This window comes from Carassius gibelio, chromosome A15, assembly GCF_023724105.1.
Source record: "Carassius gibelio isolate Cgi1373 ecotype wild population from Czech Republic chromosome A15, carGib1.2-hapl.c, whole genome shotgun sequence".
Classification (NCBI taxonomy): Eukaryota; Metazoa; Chordata; class Actinopteri; order Cypriniformes; family Cyprinidae; genus Carassius; species Carassius gibelio.
The window spans coordinates 25,063,614-25,077,911 of record NC_068385.1 but is presented as its reverse complement, the minus strand read 5'-3'; the positions used below and the strand labels follow the sequence as shown (position 1 = coordinate 25,077,911).

At 34.2% G+C, this 14,298-nt stretch overlaps 1 protein-coding gene across 3 annotated transcripts in view; it reads right to left on the bottom strand.

Annotated features, from left to right (window-relative positions):
- LOC128028796 (transmembrane protease serine 4) overlaps window positions 1-12,404 on the bottom strand; it is an 18,091-nt gene extending 5,687 nt beyond the window's left edge. The window contains exons 1-6 of one of the 3 annotated variants that reach the window (XM_052616128.1): window positions 12,301-12,404; window positions 2,711-2,768; window positions 2,406-2,546; window positions 702-854; window positions 405-534; window positions 1-53 (exon numbers count right to left, since the gene is read on the bottom strand). The exon at window positions 1-53 is cut by the window's left edge and continues 61 nt beyond it. In XM_052616128.1, the coding sequence (XP_052472088.1) occupies window positions 1-53; window positions 405-534; window positions 702-854; window positions 2,406-2,517 (448 nt within the window). In that variant the 5' untranslated portion in view covers window positions 2,518-2,546; window positions 2,711-2,768; window positions 12,301-12,404. Of the gene's footprint in view, window positions 54-404; window positions 535-701; window positions 855-2,405; window positions 2,547-2,710; window positions 2,769-7,993; window positions 8,078-9,299; window positions 9,630-12,300 lie in introns of those variants that run through there. The other 2 variants (XM_052616127.1, XM_052616129.1) reach the window with 2 other exon arrangements.
- Between the last annotated feature and the right edge of the window lie 1,894 nt (window positions 12,405-14,298).

Below are 14,298 nucleotides of genomic sequence, written 5' to 3'. Positions count from 1 at the left end.
TCTTCAGATCAGATGGCAAAACACCCACTTGAACAGTGCTGAACGTGGGTTTACTGAAAACAGGAGGAAAAATGCAAGACAATGAAAGTGAGATCAAATGATCAGCTGGATTCTTACATTTATTTAGTGGTCTAAAATGTTTACAGAGGTAATGAATCCAAAACAGGGTTATTATAGTTAACTGAAACTGGAACCTCAAATTAACTTTTGATACGTGAAATAAAATAAAATGAACTTTAACAGAAATAAAATTCAAATTCAAATTATTTTATTTCATTCCAGCTAGTTGCAAAGGCATTTAACATGACATACTAAAATAACTTAAACTGAAATTTTAAGTTTTCTGTTGAAACAGGAAGTTTTTAAGTGTGCAATGACACTATGATTTGTGTGCCAAAACTCACTCTGAGAGACCCAGCTGCTGGCACGCAGTTTCAGCATGTTGTTGGGTGAAACTGTCTGCACATACACTTTTCCATTTATTCTCATCAGGCCTGAATATCTGGAGCACGTTATTGGTTGAGATCAGCCGTACTGTGAAGACAGACAACATTACCGTTTTAAAATTCAGAGGGTGCGGTTGGGGATTTTATCTTGTTTGTCCTTAAACAGGACATACAGGTTCTAGCAGTACTGACTGCACACATGCCTTTGAGCAGGTATGTGTGTGTGGGTGTGTGTGTGTGTGTGTGTGTGCTTACAGGGGAAGGTGGAGTTGGCTCCAAACTTTGTGACGCAGGCTGACTCGTCCTCCGCTCCACTGCAGTCCTCCTTCCCATCACAGGCCTTCTCTAGCGGAATGAACTTCACCGACTTGGAGCAAAAATAATACTTGCTCTCGATCAACTGCTTGACTGTGTCATGAAGAGGAGTAACAACAGCATTTGTTACTTAAATAATCAGCATTGAGGTTAAACGAATCAGTCTGCTTATGGCTAAATAACTAATGAGAAGTTCAGACTTGTCAATTTGTGACTCATTGTTATTGTAAAAAGTAAATGTGTGAAAGGTCATAAACAGAAAAAAGCAGGTCAGTTTCGCCGACCCACATTAAAAACAAACACTGAAGGAAGCCTGCCTCTCAGGTGTTCTCGGGACATGTTTTTTTATTAAAAAAAAATGTATCAAGGGCAATTCGTTAAAAAAAAAAAAAAATAATAATAATTATATAAAATACATTCAGTATAACTAGTAATTACTTTTAATGCTATATATTTAGATGTTAACTTGTGGTTTTCAAATGTTTTTTCATGTAATATTATATATATATATATATATATATATATATATATATATATATATATATATATATATATATATATTAATCATGATCCAAACAAAGATGATTCATACATGTAACATGAGCAGTTTTTAATCTAAATAAGATTATAGAATTAAAAAAATTGAGGCTAAACAGGATGGTTTGACTATATATTGACTATTTGTTAAGCTATACATAATAAAAAAAATAAAATAAAATAAAAAAATAGTTCCTGTAGCTCAAGTGGAAGAGCATTGTGTTAGCAGCACAAGGTTGTGGGTTCGATTCCCAGGCAACACATGTTAGGTAAAAAATGTTAGCCTGAATGCACTGTAAGTCACTTTGGATAAAATCGTCTGCTAAATGTGTAAATATATATCTACATTTATTTTATTTTATTATTATTATTTTACTATGTATTTCAGTTTGCATGTTTAAAATTGTATAAATTTATATAATGTATTGCGGGTTTTAGATGTTTCAATTTATACAAGTTATATGATGAATTCATTACCCTTTTCATGCTTAAAATTGTTATAAAATTGTGTGACAGTTTTCACAATAAAGTTTTAAATAAATACAGTTATACATACACAATACGGTTTTTACACAATACAGTTTTTAAATAAAGTCAATTAATTTGTACTAAGTATCAACTGAAATGTCCATGACTATTTTAAGTATTATTCATGATTTAATAATAAAAACTTGCATTTTATACATTTATACTGTGCATTACAGTTTCCATGCTTTAAATGTAACAGATTTATACTGGAGCATTTCTGTTTTCAATGTTATGAATTGTACAATTTATTTTAAGTCTATCATTCAATGTTCATGCATGATAGCTTTTATATTTTTGCTGCTACATAAATTGTGCAAGTGTTTTACTGATAAATTGTGACAAATAGCCCATTCAATGACATACAGTCTGACAACATTACGTGCTTGTTCAGCTAACTTCATCAGTGAAAATATCCAGCAACTTATGTAGCCAAGTCTTTAGGTTACGTTTAAACATAAACTTGCCCTGAGAAATATTCACAGGAGTGAAAGCAAGACGACTAGCCTCGGCCTCCATCATTATCATAATCATGTGCATTCAAATGAAATCCAGACGGGGTTAAAATGACCTGGAACTTACTGAAGAACGCCGCCACAGCCAAAATGGCCAGTACGACCACCACTATCAGGACAGTAATGATGATCTTTTTCCTGTTTGGCCTTTTCTCTCTCTGAGTCTTTGGAGCCGTCATGGGTTTTCTGTGTTTTCCGGGCTGAGGCACTGAAGGAGAATATTAAAATGAAGTTGAAATCAATGCAGTGTGGTTTCTTTATGGTTTCTTTCTGGTAATACACCCACTTGAATCATGCGTTTTACAACCGAGGGTATTTACTGGACTGATAAATCATGTGATACACTAGACCCAGCTAAACCAGATACTGTACCTTGTTGTGGTGGTGGGTTTAAGGGTCTGGTGTTCTCCTCAGGAACCAGAACTTTAGTCTGAAAATGGGAATGAGGAAGAGAGAAGAGGAAAGGGAACATGAGATTGTTATTTCTTTCACACACGTACGCATTAATCTATGTTAATCAGTTGTAGTTTTCGTATTGCTTTCAATGTGTCACGAGATATTTTTTTCCCACTAGCTCATGAAATCTCTCTCACTTCCTTGTAAACCATCCTACTCAGCACAAACATGCAGTTTACCCGCAGCAAGAAGTAAACAGTAGCAGCATGCCCCGCCTTTCTTAAACGCATATATTTTTACAAAGCTCATCGTTCTAAAAAAGCGAGGTGTGCTCTGATTGGCCAGCTATCCAGTGCATTGTGATTGGCTGAATGCCCCAAGCGTGTGATAGAAATGTTACGCCACTTAACAAACTGTAATGCTGTCTCCCAGGAGGACGAGACTCAGTCCACATCCCATCATAGGTTCTCTTTTAGGTACAAAGTAGTTTTGCTTTCAGAACAAAACACACAGCGACTCCACAACATGGCGGCAATAGCAAGAATAATAGTAAAACAGTTATTTCTTTGCATTAACATTTGAGCAGCGTTATCCAAATCTTCCCACTTTGTGATGTAGACATGTGGGGGCGTGTTAGAACAAGGCGTTATAGGAGAACGTGGTTGACTCTTAACATGTATAAAGAATATCTCTTTGGATTTAAGACTTTACTCATTGCAACTTTGCATATCTTCTTTATGCAACAAAAGAATGTGACATTCCAAAGAGAAAGAAAAAATTTAAATTGCATCGTATGACCCCTTTAACAGAAATTTTATGATTCAAATTACATACAAATTACAGTTTATCTTAATAGCAGCCTATAACTTATGGCACTCATGCCTTTCTAATGAGCCTCTAAACAACGTCATTGGGAATCACAAACTGATTAGCAACAGGTCAGTTTCACTAATAAGCTCCAGGAACTGAGGTCAAGAATGGGGTGTGATAGTATCTGAATTTCTGATGCTTGTATCTGTGCACAACAAGTTAGAGCTGTATGGCTGATTTCTTACATGATGGAAGTTGTATTGACACAAAGCATTCAGACTAAAGACTTAGTTTTGGGGTGTGTTCTTTTCACCTCTTATTAATTTATCAACCACAATTTTAATTTATGCATTTAGCAGACATTTTTACCCAAAGCGACTTACAGTGCATTCAAGCTATACATTTTTCACCAGTATGTATGCAATACTCAATGCTAATGAGATGACAGACCTTAGACACACAATGAGATGGCACACCTTAAAAATACATTTATCGATAATAGCTATAAGCATTATCAAACAATATACACAGAACACTTTGTAAGGTCCGCCTGATTGGCCCAACCACAGAATACAATGGCATGGGAGGAGGTGTAATGTTTGTACAGTAGGTGTTATACTTGAACTAGGTTTATCATAATTTAGAATCAAATTTATTCTAGCTCCATGTTTAAGCATAGCTCCAGTTTTAATTGATCATTAAACCTAAAGGGGAAGTTCACCCAAAAATGAAAGCTCTCTCTTCATTTACTCACCCTCATCTCATTCCAAACCTGTATACAGTATTGTTCAAAATAATAGCAGTACAATGTGACTAACCAGAATAATCAAGGTTTTTCGTATATTTTTTTATTGCTACGTGGCAAACAAGTTACCAGTAGGTTCAGTAGATTCTCAGAAAACAAATGAGACCCAGCATTCATGATATGCACGCTCTTAAGGCTGTGCAATTGGGCAATTAGTTGAATTAGTTGAAAGGGGTGTGTTCAAAAAAATAGCAGTGTGGCATTCAATCACTGAGGTCATCAATTTTGTGAAGAAACAGGTGTGAATCAGGTGGCCCCTATTTAAGGATGAAGCCAACACTTGTTGAACATGCATTTGAAAGCTGAGGAAAATGGGTCGTTCAAGACATTGTTCAGAAGAACAGCGTACTTTGATTAAAAAGTTGATTAGAGAGGGGAAAACCTATAAAGAGGTGCAAAAAATGATAGGCTGTTCAGCTAAAATGATCTCCAATGCCTTAAAATGGAGAGCAAAACCAGAGAGACGTGGAAGAAAACGGAAGACAACCATCAAAATGGATAGAAGAATAAACAGAATGGCAAAGGCTCAGCCAATGATCACCTCCAGGATGATCAAAGACAGTCTGGAGTTACCTGTAAGTACTGTGACAGTTAGAAGACGTCTGTGTGAAGCTAATCTATTTTCAAGAATCCCCCGCAAAGTCCCTCTGTTAAAAAAAAGGCATGTGCAGAAGAGGTTACAATTTGCCAAAGAACACATCAACTGGCCTAAAGAGAAATGGAGGAACATTTTGTGGACTGATGAGAGTAAAATTGTTCTTTTTGGGTCCAAGGGCCACAGGCAGTTTGTGAGACGACCCCCAAACTCTGAATTCAAGCCACAGTACACAGTGAAGACAGTGAAGCATGGAGGTGCAAGCATCATGATATGGGCATGTTTCTCCTACTATGGTGTTGGGCCTATTTATCGCATACCAGGGATCATGGATCAGTTTGTATATGTTAAAATACTTGAAGAGGTCATGTTGCCCTATGCTGAAGAGGACATGCCCTTGAAATGGTTGTTTCAACAAGACAATGACCCAAAACACACTAGTAAACGGGCAAAGTCTTGGTTCCAAACCAACAAAATTAATGTTATGGAGTGGCCAGCCCAATCTCCAGACCTTAATCCAATTGAGAACTTGTGGGGTGATATCAAAAATGCTGTTTCTGAAGCAAAACCAAGAAATGTGAATGAATTGTGGAATGTTGTTAAAGAATCATGGAGTGGAATAACAGCTGAGAGGTGCCACAAGTTGGTTGACTCCATGCCTCACAGATGTCAAGCAGTTTTAAAAAACTGTGGTCATACAACTAAATATTAGTTTAGTGATTCACAGGATTGCTAAATCCCAGAAAAAAAAATGTGTGTACAAAATAGTTTTGAGTTTGTACAGTCAAAGGTAGACACTGCTATTTTTTTGAACACACCCCTTTCAACTAATTGCCCAATTGCACAGCCTTAAGAGCGTGCATATCATGAATGCTGGGTCTTGTTTGTTTTCTGACAATCTACTGAACCTACTGGTAACTTGTTTGCCACGTAGCAATAAAAAATATACTAAAAACCTTGATTATTCTGGTTAGTCACATTGTACTGCTATTATTTTGAACAATACTGTATATGTTGCTTTCTTATGTTAAACATAAAAGAAGATATTTTGAAGGTAATCGAACAAGTTGGTGGTTCCCATTGACTTCCACAGTAGGAAAATAAATACTATGGACGTCAATGGCACCTACCAACTGTTTGATTACCAGTAATATACAAAATATATTTAATGCTTAGCATAAGAAATCAACGCATACAGGTTTGGAACGACATGAGGGTGAGTAAATGATGACAGACTATTCATTTTTGGATGAACTATCCTTTTCAAGCTGTATTTCTAATTAAGAAACTAGTTAAGTATCCTAATTTAGATATTTGATTATTCTGGATATTCCATGCTTTCAATTGTTCGTTCATTAGGGTTCGCAGATTCGCAGTAATACCAGACTCCACTTAAATCTTCCAATTAGTTGCAAAAACATAATTAAAACTTTTGGTTTGTCAGTATCCCATGATCCAAGGGTCACACCTGGTCGGAGATGGGAAAATATTCTCACGGACCCTGAGGGAGACACACCTCTGACAGCAGAACACAATTCTTCAAAAGGTTTTCAGTCTTTTTTTTTATATAATTGACTACTGTGAAATTGAGACCATTCTTAAGATATAATAACCTCAATATGTAAGTATAGTAACTTAGTTTTTGACACTTCTAAATCAGCTTTCAGTGACCAGGGCATTCTGGCCAAGAGGGAAAGAGGGGGCTTGATGATGCGTGGAAGGACAGTTGAGCAAATGGTTTTCTTCGAGATATTTTCTTCAGATTTGAAAGTTTATTGTTTTGTTGCATGGCATCTGTTTTGTGGGAGTTATCATTTTGGGTCAACAACTCCACCACCACAAACAATGTGCAGTATTCAGTTTCTTGTGTTGTAAATGCATTTATTTTTATTAATTAATTAATCAAAATTCACCCGTAAGTAATTATAGAATTATGTTAACCAGCCTGATCTTACGACAATTTGTACATATTTTAGGAGGTGGCTAATTTGTATGAATTTGTATGATTTGTGCTAAATCGTACGTATTTTACGAGTTGCACAATTCGTATGAATCTTTACGAATGACTTACACCTAACCCCGCCCCTAAACCTACCTGTCACTGGGGTCTAGACAAATCGTACAAAATCGTACTTGTAAGGTCATACGAATTCATACGAATTAGCCACCTCTTAAAAATACGTACGAATTGGTTGTAAGATATTAACACACTTAACCATCCACCATAGGTCAAATATCATCATAATTAAGCTAATTGCAATATTATCCCACATTGAAAAGTAGTGTGGGCCGTTTATATTAATTTGTTGTATTAGCATAGAAAATGACCTAGTCTGCATTGGTTTCACAATATAAAATAAATAAATAATTATAATTTAAAAAAACAGCATTGTAGCACCAGAATACAGCATTGTATTGCGAGATTTTTTTTCGAATATATTGCTGATATTATACAATATAAGTAAAATTCAAATTCAGTAAAATGTTGACAATGGAGCTTGAATCCACTGATCTATATATAGATCAGTGCTTGCATCCCCTTTCAACAAATAATGAAACCACTGAACATGAAAGTGCAATTTCACTTAAAAGGGTATTTATCACATAATGAGACTTGGGCTGAGAGAAACCCGAATGCACATGGTAAAGATAGTTTAAGTGCTCATTAATAATGTTAATTAACAACAATATATCTAAAACCAGACAGAACAAGAGAGAAACAATGCATAAGCTGTAAAACGAGATGATGTCTGTTTTCGGAAGAGTGACAGTTGACCTGAAACTTTTAAATTACAACAAACAACTGCACAAAACCACAATGTCAGGTAAGAAAATGACAGATAGATTAAATGTTTTGTCGTTTATCATTATTCGCCCCATCCAGTGTATCTGGTTATACTGTTTTTAGAGCTTGGTCCAGTACTATGCTTTGAGAAAGAGATCTAGTCATACATAAAATTGACTCCATGCCATTTAAAGTGTGGTTACTCTAAATTCAAGCAAAATATAATCAATGTTCAGGTTCGAGGACACCAGAAGAATACTATACCTGACAGCCACAAAACAGATTTCTTAGGTGAGAAGTATCCAAGCCAAATCAGATTAGTTACACATGCCAACCCAAATAGCTCCTTTCAAACTGCAGCCAAGCATTTGTTATCAACGATGTAAAAACAATAGCCTATTACATCCACAAGTTATGGCCATGTATGGCTGTATATACCTGTGCCACATATTCAGGTTATTTTATTGCTAGTTCAAAAGATGCACCCAAACCTCCTTAACCAATGCAAAAAAAAAAAAATTAAAAAAAAAAAACATTTAATCAGGACTAAAAGCAATGGCCTTAGCTGTTCCCAAGTTGTTTTTTTTTATTTATTTTTTTTATATGTGTTTTATAATTACTAATAAACAGCCAATATGCTAGTAATATCCAAGCCGGTTAAAAGTACTCCTTAAAATAAAATTTTACAGAGTTTATATTGACTAACTTACATTTTAGAGACAGACGGTCAATAAAACCAATACAAATATTTGCAGACACAGCAAAATTCTATTATAATTAGTATTTTATTTTTATTTTATTTTTCTGAATGGCTTAAGTGAATAATTCAATGGCCCGTAAGACTTTTACGTGTTTTGTTCTTTGAATGAAAAATAAGACAATTACTTGCCATCTACTGGCCTAACAATGTAACCTGCAGAGGAGTCTGCGAAAAATCCCCATCACTAACAAACAGACTAGTAGTCTGAATACTACAGAGTATCCTAGTAGGTGAAAACAGTATGTGAAAATAGTACTGTGTCCAAAAATTATAAAAGAGCATGAAAAAAAGTTATTTCTCGTGATATTCTGAAGTGCACAGCTGATTTTTGCTATCACATAAGGCCACAGGGATAAGTTGTGAAGCGATGCAGCTGACAATGTAAGTCATCACATGATTACAACGTTACAACATAACGGATGTAGCACGTCAATTCAAGTGCAACATATAGGCTAGATTTTAATGAACCATGGACATTTTAATAACAATTGCGTTTAATAATAAATCTGCTGTCCATATGATCGTAAATATGCTGGTCAGATTAGTTTGGCATGACATAAAGGTAAGTGCATGATGAGAGAATTATGAGAGAATTATCAGCTTTAAAGCGAATTCCTCCAAGTACATAGCAAATGTTCAATAACCGCACAATTCTCAACAGATCCATATCATCCAAAAGTTAATTATCTTTTTCAAAATCGCGCAACAACACGGACTACACTTGTCAACCTAGTGATCTACAGCAAATGTCCTGCTTATGACTGCGCAGAAAAACTTTCTTTGAGTAGAAAAAAATCAGTTCACACTCACCCTCATGGTTTTATCACTGCTGTCGATACGTTCCTGCAATTTGCCGGTCGTACAGACCACAGTAGACTGGGCAGTAGAAACCACAGAAGCCACTTCGATGCCAGAAGAAGACACCTTCCTGCAATCTTCGTTTTCTACGCTATGCTTCTTTTACTGAAACTTTTTCCTTGTCTTGTCTTTCACTTTATTACTGCTACCTGATCTGCCCTGATGCTGTTTCAAACTCACCACGCTGCAAGACACTGCCTTTTGATAAATTCCTCCTTTCCAGCCTTTGTCTTGTGCAGATTCGTTCAGAGTTTCCCTGCTCCTGATCAAAACTCTCACCTATGTAAGAGGATACCTCCGCCCATCTCACCTAGATACATTGCTCCTCCCTGCTGCATTCACTTCCTCGTTGGGACGGGGCCAAATCTTGTGTGTAGTTTAGCAGGATAACAAGTTAATCTGGGTTCAGGGCTGCTGTCTGCACCATTTTTGAAGCAGGAAATGGCTCTCAATTTCCCGGATCTTCTTTCAGGCAGATTTTGGTGGCTGTGACTAGTAGTTTATCATTGCAATTATGCTGTATTTAAACTATTTTAATGAGGACAGCTCATAAAATTAGTTATTAATGTGGATCAGGAATCTCCAGGTTTTTCACATTGAAACAACTGAACATATCATTCATGCTGTTGTATCATTGCTCATTTCAGAATGCGTAATTGCACTTCTACCATTGTGACATATTTCTTTAAAAAGATTATGAGCTTTACATTCACAAATTATGTTTCTGCAGTGTTATGCTTTTGAAACCACTACCTGTAAGAGTAGAATGTGACTGTAAAACTATTGATTTGCTTCATTTAACTTTGCTCGTTTCACTATTTAAGTTCTTTTTACTCACTCATTTATTTCGTTTCACTTCTGAAAATGCTACCTGTCAGAGTACAGTTTATGACTGTGAAATCATTTTCTCATTTGATTCAATCAGGTTCAATTTTGTTTGGTTCACTTTACTTTAGTCCTGAAGTGAAGAAAACACATTTTTCTAATAATAAAGTCCATGTCTTTAAGAGCATATTCACAATTAATTTGATTTAAGTTCACTTTTCATTTAGGTTGATTGGATTGGAGTTTGTTCATTTCACTTACTTCACTACTGAAAACGCTAAATGTATGACCATTTCCTCATTTGATTTTATAGTTTAGTTTATTTGGGGTTAATTTCACTTTACTTTACTTTAATTATGACTGTGAAGCCATATTCACATTTGATTTGATTAAATTAGGTTTACTTAACTTTACTTCAATTTCATAAATGATATCTGACAGAGTAGTTTATAACTGTGAATCCAGATTCACACTTAACTCAGTTCAGTTGTTTATGTTTCTATTTGATTTGATTAAATTAGGTTTACTTAACTTTACTTCAATTTCATAAATTATACCTGACAGAGTAGTTTATAACTGTGAATCCAGATTCACACTTAATTCAGTTCAGTTTTTTATGTTTACATTTGATTTGGTTAAATTAGGTTTACTTAACTGTACTTCAATTTCATAAATGATACCTGACAGAGTAGTTTATAACTGTGAATCCAGATTCACACTTAATTCAGTTCAGTTGTTTACGTTTCCATTTGATTCAATCATTAATTTCACTTATGCACATTGAGGCTTATACTATTTCCTTTTAGGAGTACAGTTACTTACCATGACTTAAGAATTTGCCTCAAATTAACATTTACCTCATAATGCCATAAACGCAATACTCATGTCATGAATTCAACTTCAGGGTATATAAATAGAAACAATCTCTCACCTCATTTTCTAAACTCATTGGTCAAATCGGTAAACTTTGCTATAGTTCAAAGGTAAACACACAATAAACCATTATATAATCAAGTGAACCAGATCCATAATCAGTTCACCGTGGTGCTCTGTTATCACTTTTATTTATTTCTTTAAAAAGAGAGAGGACTCGACTGAGATGTAGAGAACACATGTTTTCGGTATTAACAATGGGAGAGTGATCATGTTTCTTTTAAGGGTCAGGTCAGTGTGACCTCTCCTTGATAAGTATGACCCCATGATACTGGTCTTGTATTAGGAAACTGTGTGTAATGAACTCCAATGACAGGGCCTTTGTTTAACATATACTGACTAGCCATGACCAGAGCTGTTTACCTTGCTAAACATGTTGTGGATACTGCCATCGTTACAAAGTAATCGCTCAGCTACTGTTATGATGCAGATATACTAAAGTGTCATGTGAATCAGTGACTCACATTGTTTTTGTATTTCAAATCACTTTGATACTGAGCAAGAATGTGAAAAACAAAACCAATGCCATCAGTGCTGGTAATGAAAATAAATAAAATAATGGTAATGAAAATAAAACTGTTTTAGAGGAATAAATCATATCCATAACCTCATATCTGATATGCAGAAAAAAATGCGCTTAACATTACTTGAATATTGTACAATATTAATATAAAAAGATATATGTCCATAGATCTGTTGCATCATTATAGTAAACCAAAATTTATCTACAGAAGAATGTCAATGTTTTGGAAAAAATGCTTTACCCAAACACTAGATAAGGTGATAAGGCACTTCTTACATTGTCATGTATTAGAAACACAATTATTTCTTGGTTGTTTTCAGCAAAATCATATTTTTAAACTTCCTGCTATGCTAAGCGGAAAACACTACTCACGCCCTGCCTGATACAAATACACACACGTACTTAAAGTCTACAGTAAATATAATTTAATGAACTTTAATTATGATGATGTTGCTATTAATCACAACCAGAACAATTACAAGTCCAGTTTCCTTAAAGATCTCCCAACTTAAGCAATATCCGCTGTTTTACATATTAAATGTGTTTTCTTTTTGGAAAATTATATGTCTTACATAACGACAAACATTAACTAACAGTTAATATAAATGAATGAATTATTAATCATAATAAATAAAAGTAAGCAACCAATAGAAACACTAAGCTAGACCTTACTGTATTCCTAAAGGATCTGGTGTTGATGAAGACTGGCAGGATATGATCCTATTTTCCTCTCTTTCGTCCTCTGTGTTGATGGAAGTAAGTCTTCACGAGGCAAACCAGTTTCAGAAGAAACATACATTTCAGAATCAAGCCTCTTTATAACCAACCCTTGCCTCTGTCTTTATTTTTTTTCATTAACTCCATTGTCCATTTATTCCTGTAATCTTTTTTTTTTTTTTTTTTTTTTTTTTTTTTTTGTAGTGTATCTTACATTCTGTGGAAAGAAGGATACACTACAACAAAAAATATCCCGGAATCCCATATGCAGGGAAATGGGCTTGGATTACTGCACTGACCGGGATATTACACAAAGCTAGTGTGGAATCAAGTATCTGTCTATAGATGTGTTGAATCATTTCAGCTAAACCAAAGTAAAATAGGATGTGAATCTCCACTTACATAAATAATTACAAAAGGACACATATGAGTGTTAGAGTAAATGTTTCAATTAAATCAAAAGATAGGCACTTCATAAATTGTCAGAAATAATCAGATTTAATTGTATATTATATTATATTATATTATATTATATTATATTATATTATATTATATTATATTATATTATATTATATTATATTATATTATATTAAATTATATTATGTAATCTACAAGCTTCATGTTTCTCATGTTAATCCAGTCTCATTACAACATTCTAAAATTATTTTTAAATCATTTATAAAATAATTTAACATTTCATGTCCGAATGTGTTAATTGATTGATTGATTTTTTATTTTTATTTTTTATTTTTAGAAGTAACTATTATCATATTAATACATTTTTAAGTAACATTGTAAATAGGCAAGATAACAATCTGTGGGACTCTGTTAATTTATATTATATTATATTATATTATATTATATTATATTATATTATATTATATTATATTATATTATATTATATTATATTATATTATATTATATTATATTATAATGCCTAATTTTAGGCAAGAACCAGAAATGTGTTATTCAAGGGTATTTTAGACATGTAGCCTTGTGAGTGGCACATGACTGGTTTTGGTAAATTGACCTGATCTATGTGTTTAATGCATTCCGGGAATTCTGCAGTGAGTTCTGCTTTCTCTGTCTATCTGCTCTATTTCTGAACTCTGCAACTGACTGTGTGCAGGACATCAGATCTGTTTTCACCAGTTACACACTTTTTTTAAATAAACAGAAACAGGTGCAAAATGCGAAATCCACACATGGGATTTCCTCTTAAATGAAGAGCTGATATTTTGTCCTACATCAGTCCTTCAACTCATTTGACCCACTCTCTTCTATTCACGTAAAGGTCAAACATTTACCTTGCATTACTGCAAACCTATTAAAATATGAAAAGTTTATTTTTTCCGTTTCTGTTTCCTTTTTGAGACTTTTTTTTTTTGTGTGTGTGTAAAATTTTCCAGACAAACAAAAAAAAGTACATTTGTATTTCTAGAAACTGACCTAATATAACACATTTTTTATTTAAATTTTTTATGTCATGCTACAGAAAAATTCCCCTACAAGAACAACGATAAATTAGTCTCTGGAGCATCTGTCATGTTCGGTTGGTTTCACTTTACAAATAATACAAAAAATACTCTTATCTGAAGCCAAAAAATTTTTAGAACATGTAGTTATATTTCTAAAGTATATAACGCTACAGTGACTAAACTAATGTAACTACGTGTTCCAGAACTAATTAACTAACTAGCAAAGAATAATCTTATCTGAGGCCTTGGGGTTGAACAATGTGGGGAAAACACTTAACACTTTCTCTTTCACAAGGCTGAACCTTATCTCTATGGTTTTGAATTTCCTTCCTTATGTTTCCCGTTCTGTCGTACACAAGCCCCTGTTGAATTAAAGGGTGTTTTATTGCATTCCGAGAGAGGAAGTCCATGAATGGATAAAAATAGACTTTTCACTCTTCACTATAGAAAAGCATGTCCACCAACCATGTTGCCC